Here is a 24,052-nt window from a genome sequence, read left to right on the forward strand (position 1 = left end):
AATTCTTCTGAGATAGTAAATCTCTAAAACCAGTTTCAACATCTATCTTCAGATTGTCTTCCTACTTTTGTCCATTCCAACATGCCCAAACCACTTTAAAAGTATGACAGAAAAGGTGCAATAAGGGAATCTCAGAAACTGATTGTGAAAGTTCATGCAACATGCAGATAAATAAACAAAAGAAGCTCCGATACGAAAAACATCTACAAAAAATGGGGAACTAAAGACATAGATTCTAGTTAAACAAAAGATCTTTTATTCTGCATAACTATGACAGACTATGGGTACATTTGTTCTGTGCATGGTCCATGACTTGGCCAGAAAGTCGTGTAAAAAGAACCAGGTCTGGTGCTACACAGAGACAGGACATGTGTTGTGTAATGACTCTGACAATATTTATTTTTCTGTTTTGTTGCATCATACCGAGATAAGCCACTGTGTGGTGCAGAGGATTTTCTGTTTTGTTATGGATACAGAAGCTTTAGTCATATCTCAGATCATACTGCCCTAAATGCTGACAAATACCAAAGGGAGTGCCACCATATCGAAGTAGTCTACTTTTACAAAAACTGCAAAATACAGGTGCACATTACAAATACAAACGTTCATGTCTATGACATGGTTATAATGTAATGCTAGGTACTGCATATGAAGAGGTAATACTCAACATATGGTAATGATAATTTACTTAAATGAACTCAGAAAGTAATTTTTAAAACTTACTCAAAACAAAATAAAAATTTTACCTGGAACTGTTATTTATAGAAGTAAGTTACACACATAACATGCAAGATCCATACAGTACATCACCTTTTACTGCCCTAACATGTACATTTGTTTCATGAGATCAACTGTGTGCAGGCGTGCGTGTGTGTATGTGTGTGTGTGTTTGTGTGTGTGTGTGTGTGTTACAGAAAAAGAAAGGAAGAATGAAATAGGTGAAAATGAAATACAATAAGATGACCAGCTCGGCAAAGACAGGAAGACATATCAGAGAGGACGACTGTGACTGAATTAAGAATAGACATCAGAAAAAAAGTTTAAACCTGAAAATGAGAACTGGAAGTTACCTGTAGAGTCAAACTCATTGGAGGGAAGTGAAATTTTGTCACTTTTAGGTTTCTTGTCTGGGGGGTGGTCTTTACTGAGAATGCTGCTGGTTCTATAGAAAGAGGAACATCAGTGGTAAAACAGATAATGAGGAGGAAAAAAAACAAAAACAAAGAAGAAATAAACAAAAGGACTCTGTATGCTCGCTCTTATACAACAGTGTCATTTTTATACATGGCATTTTTCACTGGTAAAAATCTCCATAATGCATGCATGTTTCTGCGCTGCTGTCCAGCACACACTCAGTGAATATCTCAGAGAAACTATGGCAAAATAAAGAACCAGTGCTTGTTCATTTCAACAACGAGAATAATGCAGCAGGAAGACCTTCTAGTGAATGAATCATGCTGAGTATGCCTGCTGTATAATGTGACAGCCAGGGAGGATGTGGAGTCGCTCTGCTGAGTGCCCAGAGAGTAATGCCAGAGAAAGGACGCTCCTTAGTGGAGATGCCACAAGGCCAGACTCTGGCTTGAACCTCGGGAAGCTATGTATGGCTGTCTATGCCTATACTGGCCCCAACTGTGAAAGGCCAGTGTTCTGTTCACAGTGAAAGGCAGTGATGGGCCGCCCATAGAAGAGGGACCCCTTTGTCACTCCCTCAGTGTGTATGTGTGTGCATACATGAGTGGGGGCTGGTGGGGGCATGTTTGGTCCAAACTCTGAAGACTTCTGTGTTACAACACACCAGGGCTAGTAAGGCTTACCTTGTTTCCTTCATGTGGAGGTCTGTGCTTGTGTAAACTAGTATAAATGTGCGTTGCCACAGCGATACCTAGTCCTGAGCATGCTGACCGTGTTAAAAAATAAAATGAAGAGAAAAATTCTTACCTGATTGCTTTCTTGTTAAACCTGTATAAAAGAGACAGAAAGACTGTTAAAACTTCACATCAGTGACCTCATGGAGTGCTACTGAAGCCTGCACAAAAAAGCTGGATAGATATGTAGGGTAAAAAAACAAGATACCATCCTGTCAGCTCCTCCTGAGACACATGTTGTGGTAAACATGATAATCCTGATCAAACATCACAGTTCTTCAGCTGCAGATTAAAGCCTTTTCTAGGTCAAATGCTTTCTGCCCCTCAGATCCCTGATTTATGTGCGAGTCACGATTTAGTTCCTCGCAGACATGCAAACTTCACTGTAATAATCATACAAGTAATCACACACATGGCCTGTTTCCTTCGAAGCAGCCCCCCATCATAGCGAATACTCCCAGAGTGATGTAGAGTTGAAGTAATAAAAGAATACTGTCAGCTATGTACTAGAAAAGACAACTATTTAAAGCTTGGTAAAATCTTCTGCTCTGTGATAGATTAAAACAAATGAAAACATAAATAAATAGATAAACCTTAAGGTCTGAAAATGCAAACTGCATTCTTTATGCACACAGCAGGTGGGAATTCTTATATTTCAGAAAAAGCCTGAATTGCTTTAAAGTAAAAGTTTTAGTGGCTTAAAACTTGATTTTTTATGGTTTTTGCTCAATCAGGTGCCTAAAAAGACAACCAATGCATGCATGCAAAGGAAAGTTTTGAGTGCAGGTAGGGTTTTTACAACTAACTGTCAACTACTGAGAGTCTATTACACTATGTGCCCAGTCAGTTTTGCTCATGTTTTATTAGGAGACACAGGAAGACATATTTGATTATGTCCCATCATTTAGTATTAGAAACCACTTCCACTGATTTTAAAGTTATATTTCTACATAGTTACGATCCAGCCAAAATATGGATGATTTTTTTTTTTACTGTAATAAAGTAGAATAGATGTAGTCACACCTACTCGTCTTTTCGCAGACTTCTATCAGTTGGCAACATCTTTTTTGTTGTTATATTTATCCGGTGTTCAGACAATGTTTATTTTAAGTTATGTCTGACATTATACATTCAATAAATGCTATATTCCCAAGAGATTAATAAAATATACAAGTAAAGATTATAATTTTTGACATCAACAAGCTGTATGTTACAGCACAAAACAGCATTGGAAGTGACTACAAATTTCAGAACACCAGCCTTCCTTAATAGGGAGATCTCGCAACTTACTAGCCCACATTAACTCTCTTTTAACTTGTGACACTGAGTCCCATTCAGAGTCGTGCAGAAGCAGCTGAATGGCTCATTTATACAAATGCTTCAGACTGTAATAAGTTCCAGAGCCTCCCCTAGTTAAAAAAAAAAAAAAAAAAAAAGTAAAAGGCTGTAAGTAACCCCCCTCCCTAAGAAACCTCTGCATTGGAGAGATGGAAAGGTCCACGCATAAACACACAAACGGGAACTGTGCTGGTGTATGCATGCAATGGTAAAACTGAGTCTGCAAATGTTGCATGTTGTTCTTGGTGGATGACTCAGGAATAAATGAAAACTACCATCAATTTATACAACCGTTTTAGTGGACTGGCTGACATTTCACACTGCTTATTCCTTAAGCAGCATGCATGTATTTATGCAAATATGTATTTATATTGTGTGTGTGTGTGTGTGTGTTTGTGTGTGTGTGTGTGTGTGTGTGTGACCGGTTAAAAAAAAACAAAAACAGATCTAATTAATTGCAGGCTTTGTAATCTACTTTGTACTTTAACTAACAGCTCCAGCTGTTCTCTAGTTAAGAGTCTAAAACATGTAACAGTAATTTTAATTTTTTTTCAATCTCACTCTTCATTCATGGGCATTAATATCTGACAGTAAACCAAGACGGGATTAATCAATGCCAACATCAGTCTCATCATGTAGCAGAGGTGATCACCTCCTGCTCTGACTGTAGCTTGAAGGTAGCCACAGTAACGAACCATTTTGTTCATTCTTCTGGATTTTGGGGGGGGCTTATGCAGCAGCAAATAAACCAGACTTATCTACAGTCCCTTTCTTCTTTAAATAAACTCACTAGGGCCTGAGAAATGGATAAATGTTGTGCCAAAATTGCAAAGTACAAAGGAACAAAGGTATACCATGTGCATCAGTGTTATCAGCATACCATTTAGTTGTGCAAACAAATGCTCCATGATTAAATGCAATAATTTTTCTAATGAGGGGAATCATACTCCTCAGCCTCCCCGGCAAGGTCCATTCGGGAGTCCTGGAGAGGAGGGTCCGTCGGACAGTCAAATCTCTTTGGGGTCATGGGCCCAACCATTCTACATGTGCTTTGTGGACTTGGAGAAGGCATTTGACCGTGTACTCTAGGGACTACTGTGGGGGGTCCTCCAGGAGTATGGGGTACCGGACCCCTTTGTACGAGCTGTCCGATCCCTGTACGACAGGTGTCAGAGCTTGGTCCGCATTGCCGGCAGTAAGTCGGATTTGTTTGCAGTGAGGGTTGGACGCCACTAACGCTGCCTTTATCACCTATTCCATTCATAACTTATATGGACAGAATATCTAGGCACAGCCGAGGTGTTGAGGGGATCTGGTTTAGTGACCTCAGAATTGGGTCTCAGCTTTTTGCAGATAACTTGGTCCTGTTGGCTTCATCTGGTCGTGGTCTCCAGCTCTCGCTTGAGCGATTCGCAGCTGAGTGTGAAGCGGCTGGGATGAGAATCAGCATCTCCAAATCTGAGACCATGGTCCTCAGCCAGAATAGGGTGGATGCCCTCTCTGGGTTTGGAGTAAAGTCCTGCCCCAAGTGGAGGAGTTTAAATATCTCAGGGGGCTTTTTCACAAGTGTTCCTACCCTCACCTATGTTCATGAGGTGTGGGTTGTGACTGAAAGAACAAGATCTCGCACACAGGTGTCTGAAATGAGTCTCCTCCTCGGGCTCTGCCTTAGAGACAGGGTAAGGAGCTCAGTCATCTGGGAGGGTATATATATATATATATATATATATATATATATATATATATATATATATATATATATATATATATATATATAACTGGCTATATATATATAGCCAGTTGAGGTGACTCAGGCATCTGGTCAGGATGCCTCCTGGACGCCTCCCTGGTGAGGTGTTCTGGACATGTCCCTCTGGGAGGAGACCTCAAGGGAGACCCAGGATACGCTGCCTTAGGATCCTGCCTGCAGAGTTGGCAAATGTGGCTGGGGAGAGGGAAGTCCTGGCTTCCTTGCTTAGGCTGCTGCCCCGGCGACCCAACCCCGGATATGCGGCAGAAAATGGATGGATGGGACTTTTCTGACGTAATTAATCATAATTAAGGTGTTAAAGTCCCACCCCTAATATATATATATACATTCATTCATTCATTTTCTGAACCGCTTATTCCAATTCAGGGTTGCGGGGAAGCTGGAGCCTATCCCAGCTGGCTTTGGGCGACAGGCAGGGTACACCCTGGACAGCTCGCCAGTCCATCGCAGGGCCACACACAGAGAGACGAACAACCACACTCACGCTCACACTCACTCCTGGGGGCAATTTAGAGTGACCAATTAACCTAACATGCATGTCTTTGGATGGTGGGAGGAAGCTGGAGTACCCGGAGAGAACCCACGCATACACGGGGAGAACATGCAAACTCCACACAGAAAGGCCACTGACCAAACCTTGCCCCAGCCAGGGATTGAACCAGTGACCTTCTTACTGTGAGGCCACAGTGCTAACCACCATGCCAGGAATATTATTTTCATGTAAAACTCAAAGGAGGATACATTAATTCCAAATGATTTCATTCCAAATTATTCATTATTCTGAAATAAAAAAAACATTGTGTAACCGTAGTCATTGACTGATGGCATCAGGTTTAGGAGAGCAACAAATGGTATGTTGAGCCATCGTGTGCTAATGGGGTGGTTAGACTGCTGTTTTTCCATTACAATAGTCTTGATGAAAATTCAAACTCTTCTTGAAGACTTGTTTGTATTTTAAGTTGATGAGGTTGTTGCTGTCTCTTTGTATATCTATAATATAATATAATATATATACACATATATTATATTATATTATAGATATACAAAGAGAGAGAGAGACAGACAGACAGACAGACAGACAGACAGACAGACAGACAGACAGACAGATAGATAGATAGATAGATAGATAGATAGATAGATAGATAGATAGATAGATAGATAGATAGATAGATAGATAGATAGATAGATAGATAGATAGATAGATAGATAGATAGATAGATAGATAGATAGATAGATAGAGTACTGCAGACTACATGAAAAATAACTGGATGACAATACAGGAACTGAAAATAACAGGGCTGACTGCTGTCTGAATTTTGTGGATATGAAAGCACATATAGATTTCACAACTATAATAATTACACAGTGACATACTAATTTTCCTTAAATTATAGGTACCACTTGTAAACAGTAAACTAAAAATATCTTGCTGCACAAATCCCAAAACTGCCATGCCTCTGGCTGAAGTTGGTCACATAAATACACCAGTCAAGGGCTTAACTTTAAAACATCCCCTGTTGTCATTAGCAACCAGTTCAAAAACACAGCTGACCATTTTCAAGGTCTGAATTCTTTTTTTTAAAATTATTATTATTTACTGGCAATATTTAAACTTTTATTATATAACAGAATGTTGAAGTAAAATGACTTTTGCAATGTTCATCTTGAAAGCAACAGTTTGACTGAAATGGTGTGACCTGTTGGAACAACTGACTTTGCATTACAATATTTCTGCTAAAAGGTGTTGAAAATATTTTTCTTTAAATGACTGAATACCACACTGTTACCTTGCTGAAAAAACCATTAATATAACATGTCTGCTATTTAAACAGTTGAGATTAACACATGGACAATTGGACTAAAGTCCTAAACAAAGCATTACGAATTCTCAGAAAATGAAAAAGGGAATTACAAATTGACCAAGTCGATAAGCTGAGCTCTGCCCTTACTACTGTAACAGCACTCCACTGAATCCCTTAATTGATCCATTATGTGGTAACTGCTTACCCATGAGTTAGAGATTAATGTTTTTCTCTGCAATATTAAAAGGCCCCACTTTCAACAGAACTGATTGATTTAAATGTTTTTTTTGTTTGTTTTTTTAAAAGGATGACTGTGATTCCAAGATAATTGCTGCACCCTTAAGATATTTTCTAAGTATCTATTATTATTGGCATTTTCTCCACAAAAAAAATGCTCACGATCACTGTCATTTGTGATGGATCAGTAAACATAGTAGGAAAAAGTAGAACTCACTGGTAGGTTTTGTCTTGTCAGGTTTACTCTGACTTATTAAACATACTTGTGAATGGGATGGTAACAAGAGGCTGTGCACTGACCTCTGACACTACAGTTAATATCTGAGGAAAGCAACCATCATGGTCATGTGGGCAATGAAGTAACTTAATAAACTACATTAGAAGTATTCACCTTAGCCAAGGGTTCAGCTGAGGTTGAACTGACAGACTGGTGCTGAAAAAAATGCTGCTTTTGATATAATTATAAATATAAATATTAATATATTAGTAGTTTTAAGATTCAAAACACTCACACAAAGACGGATAAATGTCTGTGCCTTTAGTTTGAATTACTTAGTAGAGACAAGCATTTGACATTGTAGCAAAGGTTTTTTATTTTATTTATTTATTTATTTTTAATAATTATATTGTATTATTATTACTACTGTAATCTATGAGACTTACTAAAGAGCCAGAGACACCACAATTTAATTAATCAACAAGTAGCAGTGTGATATGATGCGAGACATTAGTGCAAAAATATCTGTGCACACTTCCAAGATGGGAGACATTGTACAGATTTGGTCATTTTGTTTAACTTCCAACAGTCTCCCAGTATTGGGATGATGGTGATATTGTTGCAAAACATGAGCTAGCTATTTCTTTTTTCTGAACTGGACCACTAAACGTGCAGGGAATGAGTAAGGGAGAAAGAAGGCAGAGTCAGAACAGGGTGGGATAGAAAGGAGGGGCAGCACTGCAGCGGGCCTGGGCTTGAATGCTCCATTGAGGTTTGGTGTTTTGATGGAAAACTGTGGCAGAGCTGGGCCAACTGCAGCATAAGTGTCAGCAAGAGAGGACGGGACCACACCAGACCACGGGGAGAGTAAAAGAACAGAAAGAGGGAGGGACAAACATCCCCATGGGAGAAAGACTCCAAACATACAACCATTTCTTAGGCCATCCAAAACTGAAATAAAGCACATAGGAATACATACCAACTCGTGCAAGATTCAGATGTTTTCTCTGTTCCTTCTTATAATCCGTCTAAGGAGATTTAGATAGCTTAAGAAAGTTGTTCTTCAGAGTGAATTACATTTTAAGCAAGTTTATTCAATAGTAAAAACACTCAACATTATGAAAGTAATTTCAGAGTTAAGAAACAACCTAAGCTTTAACCTGTCACACAATGATGCTGTTGTAACTTGTACTAAGGAAAAGGGAAGTTGCAGCAATGTGGAGAACCCCACTATAAGCTAAGCAATATGCTTCACAGCACAGGTGTTACTGGGCTGGGAGAGGTGGGGCCTATCTTGTACTTGCAGATGATTGGAAGGCAATGAGAGTTGCCTGCAGGCAACAAAGATCAGACTGGGGTGCGTCCATTCCTGGAGGTGAAATACAACATCACATACTACAACACTTCCTGAGATGTTAGATTAGACTGGGAAACTTGGCTGAGCTGGAGTGTAAATCTGTGGGGATGGCACAAAAGTTGTAAGCTTGGTTTTGTGCTGAGTGATGCTGCTGGCAAGCAAATTATCTTCTGAATGTGACTGTATCTGTTTTTGTTTCCTTTTGTCTTTTTAAAAGCCCAGTCTGCAAGCTATCACCTCTTTAAAATATGTCTTCGATTCAATCTCGATAATGTAATGATATACTTTCTAATTCACGTCAGCAACCAGTCAATGGGAAAGAACACAAACACATTGTCATCTAATCTATATACCTGAGTCACCATGTGGGTGCACAAACAAACACACAGCCTGCATGACGTTGCTTCATTCCACTCCCTGTCAGAGAGAAAGAAGTTGCCCACACCCACACAGTCATATTCCTGTTTTAAACTACCTTCTATGTTATAAAGATTATCTAGCACAGTAATATCACATTCACCGTGCCTTAGCAGTCTACCCATGTAGCACCGTATATAATGTGATATGCATATGAAGAACAACAGGATTAAAGAAGTGTACGAGACGGAGATAGAGACAGGGAGGGAGGTGTGGTGTGTGTTAAAGAAACAAGACCAATAGCTTTGGAGCTCAAGCTACTGCCTCAGGGGGAAAACTCTGCCCTTTCTGCCCCAATAAACCTCATCAGGATTCCTGACATGAGTGCTGGGGGATACACATTTCTTCACGCTATGCTGTCTGCTGTCCTCGAGGACTGGGAAAGAAGGTGGCTCACCATGCTACACCATCTACACTGCTGCTTAGTCATGAGTCGTCCTGCAAAGATCTAAGAACTTTGCTAAACAGGAAGTACCTTCTCTAACATTTTACCCAAGGCTTTTACAATTCAAGCATTTTAGAATTATTTTGTTCACTGATCGTTAACTTTGGCAATGAGAGTGCATGTGCAAGTGCCAGCCAGGGAAACACAAGAAACCTGGAAACACAGATACACTGCGTCTGAAGTGGTATTTCATAATAATGCAAACAAATGTGCAATTTTTTAAATCAGAAATACATTATGGTGCTGGAGTAAGGCTGATGCAACCAGTAGTAACAGCTCACTAATGACACATTATCCATTCCAGAGCTATAAAATGTGCAATGTAATGCACTATTTGCTCAATCTATTCTAATTACTGCAAGATGATACTTCCCATATTGAAAAATACATCTCTAAGGGAAATAACTAGTCATTAGGCCACTCACTAATCAAGACTAACACATACAGTAAATAACAATTTAATTGTCTATGAAACAAATAAATTTCATTACACCACAGGGAACTCACTATTATTTGTAGCTATTTAGAAATTAGTGTTATCTGCTCAGCAATTACTACTAGTAGTTCATAAATGCTAGCTAGGTATTGGCAATGAAGTGTGGGGGTGTGTTTAAGGTGCCTGATCACGCCTGAATCAGCAAAAAGAGACATTGTAAGATTATTAATAGTGCCACAGTCGTTTGCTGGTCACCCACAGTCCCCAACAGAGCATCATTTATCTCAAGGAATAGGATTATTAAACATGGCAAAGAAATAGAACCCAATTAGCAGGAGCAGAATGTCTTTTTAAAGTCAACTACACACGTCTTAATCAATCTAAAAGAAGTTGACCAAGTGTGTTAGGACTACAAAAGTAAAAAGAAAAAATACTATAATTGATAGACAGCATCAATAGTATGCATAATAGTATTACATTAATAATGCCACATATGGGCTCTAGCACTCCTCCTCAGGTGGGTCTCCTCCCAAGGACAATGTATGAACAGCATTAGGGGTTACTGTATTCATATTTATAAAAATAAAATGTAAAGATGTATCCTTTGTGAATTTTTGAAAAGTCAATCAGAGGTACAGTCACGTGAGCAACGAATAGCAGTAGGTGTTCAGTTTTTTTCAGACAACATGGCCATGTTGTGGTACGTGTACTGCTTGCTTTGGAGATGTGAAGATAATGAGAATGTGTGAGTGAAGTATAAAGTTAGTTGATAGCTTTCTGTCATTTCTGCACCTTGCTTTTCCATAGACTCATTCACCATGTGGAACCAATCAGACTGAACAAAAAAAGGTCTATGGAGTCCAGCAATGGTGACAGGAGACATACACACTGAAAATGCAGGAAAGACAGACCTTCACTGGTGACCCAGACGTGCCCAACAGCAGATTGTCACCTTACTGTATAATAGGTCTATGAGACATTGTACTGTCTGAAAAATATCAGTTTCCAACATCCCAGTTAGCTGGAAGGCACTGTCTTAGTTTAAGGTCACAAACCCATAAATGGACATGTGAGGACATGGCGCTTGGACAAGGCAGCACTCTTTCTGTATCCCTTTTTCCCTCCATTGTTTTGATCCAGTCTTTTATGGAGTGAAAGTAATGTTAAAGCCCTGAAGCACTTTGGCTACCAGGGCAGGATTGTAAGAGGTGTCCACAGGCATCAACATCACAGAACTGGGTGATTAGACCCCAATTCCCCCCATTGCTTAGAGTTTAAGCTAATGCCTATACTCCATCCATTCTCCAACTTCACCAACCCCAGGGCATAGCTTGATTCTTTCTTCTCTGCCCTCTCTTTTTCTATCTTTTTTGTTTTCAGCTCTGTTTACTTCTTTTAAATCAGGCTTATCTCTAATAGTAGCTAACTGGGCTAGACATGGTTTAGATTTTATCAATACTCATACCACTAATCTATATTATGTATGTATTTCTATAAATTACAGTAAAAACTACGGAAACAACATGTACTTGTGAAGATGTTTTACAACAATGAAACATCAGACTAAAATGTTTAAATGTTAAACACCTTTTTTTTTATCATTTGCTTTGTAACTGTAAGTACTATACAGGTACAAAAATACTTGAAAGTAGAACTACTGATAGCCATGTTATGACTTCGAAACTCATCGCATAAGCTCTTACACAATTGGTTCTGCTAACAATGTAGTTACAACAATTATAAGAGCATCCACAGTATCAGCGAACGATGATCACACAGACCTGGTCCTTTCTATTTAAAACTTAAGTCAGAAGCAACAAAAATGATTAAAAATGATTAATATAAAACCCACAATATATGTATTGTGAAAGCATGATGTCATTGATTAAGCCAGGCATCCTATATGAAAAGCCTTCGAAAAGTTTGAACTTATATTTGTTTTAGGTTGAGCTTATTAATATTTTTAAAACTGATGCATTAACAATCCATATTGTGATCACATTAAATCAACATAGAATAGTTTGATATTCCCTGCCATAATGCTCAGCTCTCATACATAGGTTCATTGTTTTCATGGAGGAAATTTGAGGTTGGTGCAGTGGGAGATGAGTGGTATGGTAAAGGCGGGGGCCTGGGTATGCCAATTCAGTCATATAAACTGACACCTGGGAAATTGAGACCCCAAAGGAAACCCAGAACACACTGAACAGATTGTATATCCATTTTCCTCTTAGAATGCCCCAAAGTTCCTTTTAGAAGTATCACTAGGGAGAGATGTGCCTGGGTTTCCCCCCTGGACCAGTTGCCTCTGCGATCCAACTTTGAATAAGAAAAAGAAAATGGAAAGATGGATAAATCCTGACAATTTGATCCAACAGTTTTTTTGTCTCAAACTTTCAGCACAATAACCAAATTGTATTTGCTGATATGAACTGATGATTCCTTATCTGTTACACTAGCCTGTAGGGTGTTTCGCTGATATTTGTAGATTTCCTGGCAAATGTAATCACATGACAAAGAAATTAAATCCTAAAAAGAACACAAAAAAGCAGATTACTGAGGTGCGAAAAAAGGTTCAATCAAAAAGTGGAAAAAAATAAAGTATGATTTGGGTTGGTGTGTGTCTCCCACTGTGACAGACTGGTGTGAGAAATCTCATAGTTCACATTTACATTTGAAGAAATAACATAACTTAAAATTTATTCTATAATTCAGTGCTGACTGAGGTAGGTAACACATTTCAATACAGAAAACAGAACTAAAACAATTTCTGGCCCCCAATTTGCCTTAAACCATCCGAAAAAACTAAAAACAGAAATCCACCACAAGACAATGGTATGCCCAACACCAACACCTATATCATATATCACACAGGAATGAGTTTAGGGCATCTGTGACGAGACAACACCAGTTGCTCCTCTGTACCTGTAAAGGTTGTTCCATAGTTTGTGACAAATTTGCTTCTTGTTCTCAAGGCAACAAGAACAAAATGCCTACAATTTTCTCTTGCTGTCATGTTTTGTGACATTTCGTGACTTGTTCTCGACACATCAACCAAGTATAACTTTCTTCTTGTGGATTTATGTGTATTGTGTAATTGGTTGGATATTTAGTGTATGCGTGGTTTACACTGAAAAGCATGAAGTGGAAAGTTGTTGTTTCCTCAATTTTGCTGATGCAAGGTTGAACAGTTTTACTGAAAATCTGACACAGGCGGTAATAAAGTACAAAAATGTACACAACGCAAGTACACATGAAATTAATGGATTACTTACACATAAAAAACACAGACATCCCCCCACAGTAATCACTATCTCACTATCTGGTTGCAGAAGAAGTTTCTCGTTGCGTATTAATTAACAGGCCCAAAAAAAAAACTGAAGGCAGCCACAATAACAAAGTTCTCACTTTGAACAAAGCATGTAACAGGCATAGCACAGTATGAATCTTAAGGAACAAATAAGTTTACTTCTTAGCAGTCAATTTGCCTTAGTCTGTCTGTGGATAGCTACAATAACAGCAGATGCTAAACAACATGGTGTTACTTGCACGTACTACATTAATATCTTCTTTCCATAACTATTAAAAGATCATATAAATATCAAAAGTCATATGCACACACTGACACCTTAAACAGATTTTAAAATTGATTTTAATTGTACTAAAAACCAGAATGAGGTATAAGGGTTGTAATGGTACACTAAGGGAGGCAGATTTACTATTTAATTAATGCATTGCAATGTGACATCACATTATAGGGAAACAGACTGGAAGATGTCCCCCTCACATGTCCAGGCAGCAGATAATAAACAAGGTAACGTCAGGAAGCTAGCAGCAACCCATGCACCCGCTGTTACAGTTTGTGAAACTAAGTCATTGCGTTTGAAGGCTTTAAGTTTTAATGACATGGGAACGGACAAGGCCTGGACAGCACTTACTCCCCATGTAAGCTGTTTAAAGTCTAAATAAAATATAATAGTAACACTACAAACATGCACCTCCATTCCCAACAACCTACCGGTTGTTGTTCCCAACTATTGCTAACACATTTTTTTCCTGTAGATTTTATGGAAATATTTAAAGATATGTAATATCTTGTGAAAATTATGTTTGATATGTGTAAGATTTATTTGTGGTTTGAATAAATCCAACATAGTGGAGATAAATTTGATTGGTTTCTTGAAATAATGGATACCGAATGCTGTATAAAGTAGTATAAAAGTAGCCACAGAGTGAGAAATAAAAACCTGCAATGGAGAAGAAAGGTGCACTGAAAATCCTATAGCAGCTTAATACGCAATCGTAGCACCCTGTATTGTCATTTAATCAAATTATGAAGCACCTAAATTTGAACACCTCTGTGTACTTCAGCATGAGTTAAAAAATTGTATATTTGTACACTGTAAAGCATTAGTAAGGCTGACCTGCAGTGTCAGCACACTTTCTATCAATTTACTGTTGAGGCTACAGTGAGCTCTAAAGCTCACTAACTTCTATCAGCAGAGAACAGCTGCATGAATAGTTACAGCTGGTACATTCTGCACTGCTGTTAATGATGTAAAAACAGACTGCCTACAACACATATGTGAAGGCAACTTGAGGCAGTGTGCTACCACTTTGAACACACATTGGAATACATTATTCTGTACAACTGAAGACAATGGAAATGGTTACATACTGTTTCAAATATGCCTGCAGAGATAGCTAATGCTCTAGCACCGTAGTGGGTGCATCAAGGCTGTCTATACATAGAGACACAGATTTGATTGATTTGAACAGTAAAATCATTTAGCCTGAGCCATTCCTGCTGCAGTCTTACAGTAAGCAAAATAATCTGCAGTTCCTGGCACAACAAACTATGGTAAACACTACTGGCATGTTGGTATTTCATGCATTGTAATTAAAGGAAAGAGGGGGCATCAGGCTGGACTCCTAGCACTTAGTGGTAGTGTTGGTTGTGTGAAGATATGTAGATATAAAGTGTAGATGATAATGTAGATCTAAAGGCAATGAGGTACAAATGAGGATAGATAGGCAATGAGGCTAGATAAGGTGGAGGACAAGTTGAGGACAAGTTGTCTCGTTTCTCTAGCAGATGGGAGTTTTTTTTACTCACCTTTGCAAAGCAGCTGTACAATGACCGCTGCTGGGAGCTCTCCATGTAAACTCCATTTCGAAAGAGTCATTCTGCATGTCAACACAGCCAAAATCATGAGGAGTGACATTTAGGCTACATCTATTTAAAAACTGAAAATTTGAAGGATTTATTGTGAACCTACAAAGCTTTGAAAGCCTCTGATTATACTGTGACATTCTTGTAGTTTTAGTTTTATTAACTTTTTGTATTCAACTTTGTGCTAATTACAATACAGACAAAAAGGAACTTTAAAATTCTCTCAAAACTTTATGAGGTTATAGGCTCTTCTATGCAATTATAGCAATTGAACTACAAGGTATTTGTACAAAACCCCATGTATACAATATATAAGATTTCAGCCCTTTATGTACTGGATTGTATATGATCTAGATAGTACTGGAAACTTTTGTTTAGAACAATTTAGTGCAACTTGATTCATCAATTCTTTGCAACCTCCTGTGTTCATTGCCAATATTTATTCTACATTTCAGTTTGTTTTTTAAAATAATGAACGTTGTGTCCTCGAGGCCAAAGAGGAAAAGGACTATCCGGAATGTGTTAGGGCGCATGGTATGATTAATTTGCAGTTAATGCTGAAAGTACAGACTTTGGAGCAGCATGTGCTGCCATCCAAACAAAGTATTTTCCAGGGAAGTCCTTGTTTATTTCAGCAAGACAAAGTTAAGCCACATTCTGCGTTCTGCATCTGTGTTGTAAGAGCATGGCTTCATAAACTGGTCTGCCTAAAGTCCAGACCTTTCTACCACTAAAAATATGCGGGCATTATGAAGCGCAACATGCAACAATGGCGATCCTGGACTATTTAGCAACTAAAGTACATCAACCAAGAATGGAAAAGAATTCCACTATCAAAGCTTCAATTATTGCTGCCCTCAGTTCCCAAACCCTAACTGAGTGTTGTTAAACAGAAAGATGACTTAACACAGTGGTAAATATGCCCCTGTCCAAAGCTTTTTTGGAAAATGTTGCAAAATGAGTGAATTTTTGCAAAAACCAATAAAGTTTATCGGTTTGACCATTAATCATCTTGTAGTTATGTTGTATGTTGTCATTAATTATGCTGTAGTGTATTAAATTGAGCAAAGGTTAAAAAGGATCTGCCTACCATTGTATTTTGTCTTTATTTACATGGTTCACAGCGCTCCAACTTCACTAAAACTCAGGTTATTTTCCACAGGACTTAAAAAGAACTATCAGGACAACAACAGCTTGATACATATGAAGAATACAAACATCAGCATTCTGCGTCAAAAACAAATATTGTTAAATCTTTCAAACATGCTGAACTATATAATAAGTTATTCGTCTTCTGTCCCTGACGCATTAAAATCTGAAAGAATGCCATAAACTCACGTTTAATGCATCTTGGAGGTGGACCTCATTTTTTCCCATGAAAGGTGATACATTGTGAACAACCACAGTAACCAGCAAAAGAAACTTTGTCAGCAGACCAGACAAGAACTGTATCAACCCTCTGCATATCTAAAACAGATGTACACTATGTACACACAGTATAACTAAAGCATACCCCAGTGGCAGTAATTAAAAAAACTTTGAAAACACTAATTCTGTTATGCAAAGACCGACAAGATCCTGTTTTGCTTGAGTGAGCGGGAGAAGGACAACGCAGAAAATGCCACTGAAGAAAAAGATAAAAGCTATTGCTGGTCAGCAGAAAATAGCAGCTGTGTTTTCTGCTTCCACTAACTCTGCACTCCACCCTGTCTCTGACCAGCCTACAGAAAGTACCGCATCTGTACTAAGGCCAGCCGAGAGATATAATCCCTCCAGCATGTCCTGCTCTTCCCCGGGGTCTCCTCACAGAGGGACGTGCCCGGACCAGCTCACCAGGGAGGCGTCCAGGAGGCCTCCTGACCAGATGCCCGATCCACCTCAAGTGGTTCCTCTCGATGGGGAGGAGTAGCGGCTCTATTCTAAGCCCCTCCCCGATGACCAAGCTCCTCACGCTATTTCTAAGGGAGAGCCTGGCCACCCTGCAGAGGAGATTCATTTCAGCCGCATGTATGCAGTCTTGTTCTTTTGTTCACGACCCACACCTCATGACCATAGGTGAGGGTAGGAACACTTGTGAACAAGACCCTGAGATATTTAAACTCCTCCACTTGAGGCAGGACCTCACTCCCGACCCGGAGAGGGCAATCCATCCTATTCCGGCTGAGGACCATGGTCTCAGATTTGGAGATGCTGATTATCATCCCAGTCACTTCACACTCAGCTGTAAATCGCTCAAGCGAGAGCTGGAGATCATGACCAGATGAAGCTTACAGAACCAAGTCATCCACAAAGCAGAGACCCAATTCTGAGGCCACCAAGTCGGATCCTCTCAACACCTCGGCTGCGGCTAGAAATTCTGTCCATATAAGTTATGAATAGAATCGGTGATAAAGGGCAGCCTTGGTGGAGTCCAACCCACACTGGAAACAAATCCGACTTACTACCAGCAATGCGGACCAAGGTCTGACACCTGTCGTACAGGGATCGGACAGCTCGAACAAGGGGGTCTGGTACCCCATACTCCCAGAGTACTCCCCACAGGAGCCCCTGGGGACACGGTCGAACACCCTCTCCAGGTCCACAAAGCACACGTAGACTGGTGGGCAAACTCCCACCAGTCTACGTGGGAGTAGACTGGTGGACCCCGAAGAGGGTATACAGCTGGTCCACTGTTCCGCGACCAGGACGAAAACCACACTGCTCCTTATCAATCCAAGATTCAACTATCCAACAAACCCTCCTCTCCAGGACCAATAGACCTTACCAGGGAGGCTGAGGAGTGTGATTCCCCTGTAATTGGAACACACCCTCCAGTCATCCTTCTTAAAAAGGGGGACCACCACCCCAATCTGCCAGTCGAGAGGCATTGTCCCTGATGTCCACGCGTGGGGCTGTCCTGGCTGACACGCCTATGTCAGCCAGGACAGCCCCACAGCATCCAGAGCCCATGATATGATATATGATATATGATATATGATATATGATATGTGTTGTGTTGTGTTGTGTTGTGTTGTGTTGTGTTGTGTTGTGTTGTGTTGTGTTGTGTTGTGTTGTGTTGTGATGTGATGTGATGTGATGTGATGTGATGTGATGTGATGTGATGTGATGTGATGTGATGTGATGTGATGTGATGTGATGTGATGTGATGTATGATGTGATCTATGATGTGATGTATGATGTGACGTGATGTGACGTGATGTGATGTATGATGTGACGTGATGTGATGTGATATGATATGAGATATGATATGATATATGATATGATATGATATGATATGATATGATATGATGGACTAGGGTTGGCGATATGACCAAAATCTCGTATCACGATATAGCTCATTTTATCTATCTCCATAACGATATACATAACGATATAAAATTGTTTGTGTGATTTTGTGTCAGTAATCAGTTATGTGTCACATGTGCTTGGCAACGGCAGCAGTGATCTCCTTCCATCTGCAGGAACTATGGTCAAATGACATTTCACGGGGAAAAGCCTGTTGCAGCGTTTGCGTCTGGTGTTTATTATGAGCGCTTTCGCCACCACTTGAAATAGCTTTTGCAGCTTTTGCTCATTGACTATTCTTTTTTCTGTATTCTTTATCCTGATTCTTGTGCAGGTGATAAAATGAATTACCGTCGGTTGTTTCGGAGTCTGTTGTTGGGACTGTGGGCTAGTCTGTTGTCGGTTCCATGTTGGTCCTTTTATATCCAAACCGCACCCAAGTGACATAAATTTCCCATCTTTTATGAACAATCTTATCAGTCTTGGTTGTCTGGTCATCTTTTAGTGAACTATTTTGCTCTCAAACACATCTGCTACCATCTTTCTCCATGTTTATTTATATATTGCAGCATACATGCTGTAAAGCGCATCTTGACGTAAAATACTGTGGTAAAGTACCTTATCGTGGCGTAAACGATAGAGTCTCATATAAAACAATAGACATTTTCTTTTGTCCAAACAATATATATCATCATATCGCCTGGCCCTATTAGGGACCGTTTGAATTTTCTAGGGACCCACTCAAATTGCCACCTGTAGGTCCTGGGGTCTCACTACATTGAAACCTATCAGCATCACTGGGGATGAAGCTTTGACTTCTCTTCATGAATTATGAACATAATATCATAGTTCAGCTTCATACATGCCAAAGTGCTTCCATATGCTTGTTCCTAATGTGGAGGATATCAGTGAAATTTTCCCTCATCCGTTAATCTAATGCTACAGACTATCCAAGTACCAAATACTTCCTTTTTACTTTTCAAAGCTTCTCTTTGTTCATTTTAAATGAAAAAAACATTGAAAAACTTTTTTTTTTTTTTAACATTAATATGTTGAACATGGGTGCGCATTTCAACTCAAGTCTTGTCGGTTTCTTTAAACTTGGACTTGGTTTTTCTCCCCAACTTTTCATGCTATCCTTTTACTTGTGAAAAATACATTACTGTAACCTATATGTATATGCTTATACTCTTGTGCATCATGAGAACGCAGTCTTAGCAGCTTTCACAAGAGCTTTAAACTGCTTCTGCAGACTCATTTTAATGTACAGTTCAGAGCAGCTGATGCAGCCTCTTCTATAATAGGACTGATGAGTTGGAATAAAAGCATGCTGCATTATCAGGGAGGACTGCCAAACATAGGTGATGCATACAAGCAGAGCAAGCTGTCAGAAGCACTTTATCATGGGCAAACAAACACCACTGCAATGAGGATAACATCAGTTTTAAATTCATGTTACGGTAAGTCCTTGCTGATATAAAGACTTTACTTTGCAAGATGCATTTGATATTTTAAGTTTTTCAGCTGATGATTAAAAAAATAAAACGTTCTCTGAGGCCCTTTGAAGATCTGACTGACTTTCCACTGTTGAAACTAAAAGGCTTAATGAAGCCAAATTATAAGCAAAACTAAAACCCTATTTTGGCATAAACTAACACTCTTCTTCAAAGACAGATAACAGCTCAGACTACTCAAATAAATCTCCCTGAACATACCTGACCTATGCTGGCAAGACCTGTGGAGGAATACACAGCAGTTAGCTAGTTTGGTTGCACTGAATGCTTTTGTTTACTACTAGTGATGTCACCAGCACCACTTCCCGGGAGGGCCTCAGGAGGGGGGTGGTGGGAAAACGTGGAGATCAGCAGAACTCTATGACAAAGACCTAACAACACACTAAACTGACCCACCAGCTAGCAGCCCAACCCCAACAGATGTGGAATGAACTCTGTCATCAAAGGCAACAATAAAAATAACAGCCTCCATAACACAACACACAAAGGAAGACAAAGCCAAGACACAGAAATGCATGTGAACATAACACCAGAATTTTGACATTTTAACCAATATTGAAGGAAAACACCCTCAAAAATATCTGCATCCTAAACAAGACCAATTCCTGCAGTGCAACAGACATTCAGTACCAAGTATGGCCTACAGTTTGATCTTTAACTGTTTTACACTCTTTGTTTACTGATCTAATGACCTGCCTCATGCTCTACTTGCAAGATTAAAATTATGACTATTAGAGCAACAACCCCAAAAAACCAATGCACATGGGCAAGCTCAAGGGAATATTATTAGACAAGACATTTGTGTAGCACTGTCTTAAGCCATCACACACTAGAAAAACCACAAGGGGGGATGCATATTCTAAAACATCACACCATTATAACAGCTTATTAAATCTAAAAGAAATCTTGAATGCTTTCAGAAGTATCTTTATTTATATTTTACATTTTGCTATGTGTATCCTACGCCATTTAATTGTTGCTACAAATTTGAAATCAGAGCCACTGACACATCTTTTCCTGTTCAGTCAATACTGTCATACATATAGTGTCTTGGCAAAATTATGTGACAAAACATGCACATACACAGTACACACACACACCCATTAAAACATACAATAGCAGTTGGTGCCAGCCACTGTTGCCATCACTGCTGTGGGGGAAGGGGGTCATGTAAAATGGGTTGGGCTTTAGCCTCCAGCTCAAGCCATAAGGATATTCACATCCCAACCTGTGCAATAAGCTCCCCTCTATTCTGAGAACTACCAACCACATTCCAGCCTATTGGCCTGCTCTACTTGCAGGTATATGTGATTCAGGAAGTAAGTTTTGATGTAATGCACGAGCTTCACTTCTGTTTGACTAACAGAGTAGCAGCAACCCATCACAGTACTAAACCACAGAGGAACTTAAATAATTGCAATTCAAAGTTTAATGATACACACACACACACACACACACACACACACACACACACACACCAGTAGTAATTAAACAGGGTGGTACACAATAATCCTTATCTGTATTTAGGCTATTCTTCAGGCCATAAAACATTATTTAACCCCATCTGGTATAAGCTTTGATTTTAAACTGACAGCTGCCTCGGATAAAGTGATTACTTCATGGAGCGAAGGTTTAGTTTAAATCCAGAGATTGTTTTAATAGGTGTAGGAGAGGGTTAGCTTTGAAGGCTTAAAGGTAATAGTGATGTTGAAAGGTTTACAGGGATCACAGATGACTGTTTCTTTGCACACATACAGTGACAGGCATTCTCACTCATTGGACAAGTAGTAGTTTCCTGTAAAGAACTACATTACCCATGATGAAATCAGCTGTTTCCATATACTGCTGAAGTCTTCTGCTTAGTAATTGAATAACATGGTTATTACAGAGAATATCACCACACAGAGATGTTTACTAGATGTTCATCAGACTGTGTTTTAGGTTGACATAAACCTTTGCAGAACGTTTTGTTTTACTCCTCTGATGGCTCAGTCTGTGAATGTGTGCAGCAGACAGTGTTATAGCAGAATATAAAGGCATTATATACTATACCTGTCAGTGAAGCTGGACTGTGTGTCACTCATTGGGCTTCTGGTTCTAGATTTGCAGCAAATTATATCCCATTAACATTTTCCAGAGTGTGATGGGTTGATTTCCTGGAGCGTACTTCCCTGGCATTCGTCTTATGTAGGCTAGGATTTTGTACTGTACTGATGATCAACTCACTTTGGCGCAATGTTAGATCCTCGCAAGGCACGTCCAAAGACTGAATGGACTAAAAAATGCTATATTTGTGATCTGTCAACAAGTACTGTTTGTCCAAATGAAACAGCAGCAAGGATTCTTCAGTGCAGACCTTTGAATTATTCGGAGCCTCGGTCGTATTAGTCGTACGTGTGATAAAATTCAACTCCGCCAATAAATCATATATTACCAGTTATAATAAATATACAGCTCCAACCAGGAAACTCTTGCGGCGCATGTATGACCTCCTTGTATGATTCCTTTGCAATCACATCCCAGTTTTCCGCCGTTAGGAAACGTGTAAACAATCCAATGTACCAGACACCGTGGCCCTGCGATGTAGTCCGTCTGCCAGCACCTCTGGTCGGCCGAATGGCCTCGGTGACTAAATGATCTTAAAAGATGCTGGGAATTCCTTTAGTCCCATTTGGTATTCCCTGCTCCAAGAAATGCCTGTCTGTGGCTGTAAGGACAACTCTCCCGTGACCATGAGAATCGCTCAATAACGAGTTTAAACGGACCGTGTTACAAATTAGCAAAACAACTGCGGCTAATGTCGGATTCCCAGGTTAGATGGTCATTTTTATATATTAAAAAAAAAAAATAGCAGATTGGTTTTTGGAAAAGCGTTTCTCAGGGAAAGCTGGCAGGCGTTGAATCTCTCCAGCTACCAGCTAACAAAACAGATGAGCTCTTTCAGCAAAAAAAAAACTTTGCTTCGTGTGCTCTTGTTTTCAGTGCAAACTAAGCAAACTCCCGTTCACAACAATGGCCCGGCCAACAAACCAAAAAATATATGTACAACACCTCATGGACGTTAACTGGCTTGATATCAGTCTCCGTGTTCTGTCCTTCAACACGTCCCCTTAGGCGAAGAAAATCCAGAGGAGTGGGTTAGCACAGCGCTACGTTGCCTGACTCCATGTTTCCAGAATTCAGTCGTTTCTCTGCAGATTCCCGTGGATGGAAAGCAGGCTAGCTCCGTGGCCAGCTAACGGGACAGAAAACAACCACTCCTCTGTAAAGCACGACCAAAAAAACCCACAAAGGGGCTTGAAACTTGTGGCCAGCATTAAACGCGCGTTTTTCCCGACGAAAAACACTGTTTGTTGAAGAGCATAACTTGTGGAAAGGTACCAAATATCCCACTTTCTGCTGCTAGCAACGCCCAGACTACCAGTTGGGTGTCCAGTAGCGCTTCCACTAACCACTTCCGCCGGGACTGGGAGATGGGAAAATTTACTTTCAGCATATTGTTCGGGTACGCTGCTGTAAAACTTCACAAAATAATTACAACAGTACTACCACCGCTACTGCTGTGCAGTTTTCCTTGGTGTACTCTTACAGCAGCAGACATTAAGCTGTGAATAAAAAGAAGGCTTATCTTAAATGTCATTGTCAGATCTGAAACATGTTCATATGATTATAGTATATTACTGATAACAACCTACTATGACTTTAAGGACATGTACACTTAAATTTTCAATGTGTGTTGTTATTATTATTATTATTATTATTATTATTATTATTATTATTATTATTATTATTATTATTATAGATTGGAAACATTAAACCATTTAAAGCCCATTAATTTTTTTTTTTTAAAAAGAAAGGTCCATTTTCCTATTTATGAGGTCTTTATTTGGCTCGTTAACAAACTGTAACCAAAAATGAGTTTTTTGGGGTGATATTACCATGATATATAAAATGATTACAGTATTGTGCCTCTTGGTATCCAGTAGGAGCAGATATCAATGTCAGTATTAGATAATGTTTAACAGGAATTTAAGCAAATTTTTAATGATGCAGGTGCAAAATGTCTCAGAAACTTTGTATCAAATATACATGTTGGATATTTTAGGCTTAAAAATATTGAATTAGTTCAATTAATTAAAATAGCGTAAGGCATAAAATGCTTCGGGTTTAAAACATTTGCAGCAAAAACTAA

The 24,052-nt window shown here is 39.4% G+C and overlaps 1 protein-coding gene across 4 annotated transcripts in view; it reads right to left on the reverse strand.

Moving 5' to 3' along the window:
• Positions 1–23,269, reverse strand: part of arhgef12a (Rho guanine nucleotide exchange factor (GEF) 12a) — a 45,262-nt gene extending 21,993 nt beyond the window's left edge. For 2 of the 4 annotated variants that reach the window (XM_079246365.1, XM_079246363.1), the window contains exons 1-3: positions 22,912–23,269; positions 1,942–1,962; positions 1,071–1,162 (exon numbers count right to left, since the gene is read on the reverse strand). In XM_079246365.1, coding sequence (XP_079102491.1) covers positions 1,071–1,162; positions 1,942–1,962; positions 22,912–22,916 — 118 coding nt within the window. In that variant the 5' untranslated portion in view covers positions 22,917–23,269. Of the gene's footprint in view, positions 1–1,070; positions 1,163–1,941; positions 1,963–21,912 lie in introns of all 4 variants that reach the window. The other 2 variants (XM_079246364.1, XM_079246362.1) reach the window with 1 other exon arrangement.
• Between the last annotated feature and the right edge of the window lie 783 nt (positions 23,270–24,052).

This window comes from Telmatherina bonti, assembly GCF_933228915.1.
Source record: "Telmatherina bonti genome assembly, chromosome: 9".
NCBI lineage: Eukaryota > Metazoa > Chordata > Actinopteri > Atheriniformes > Telmatherinidae > Telmatherina > Telmatherina bonti.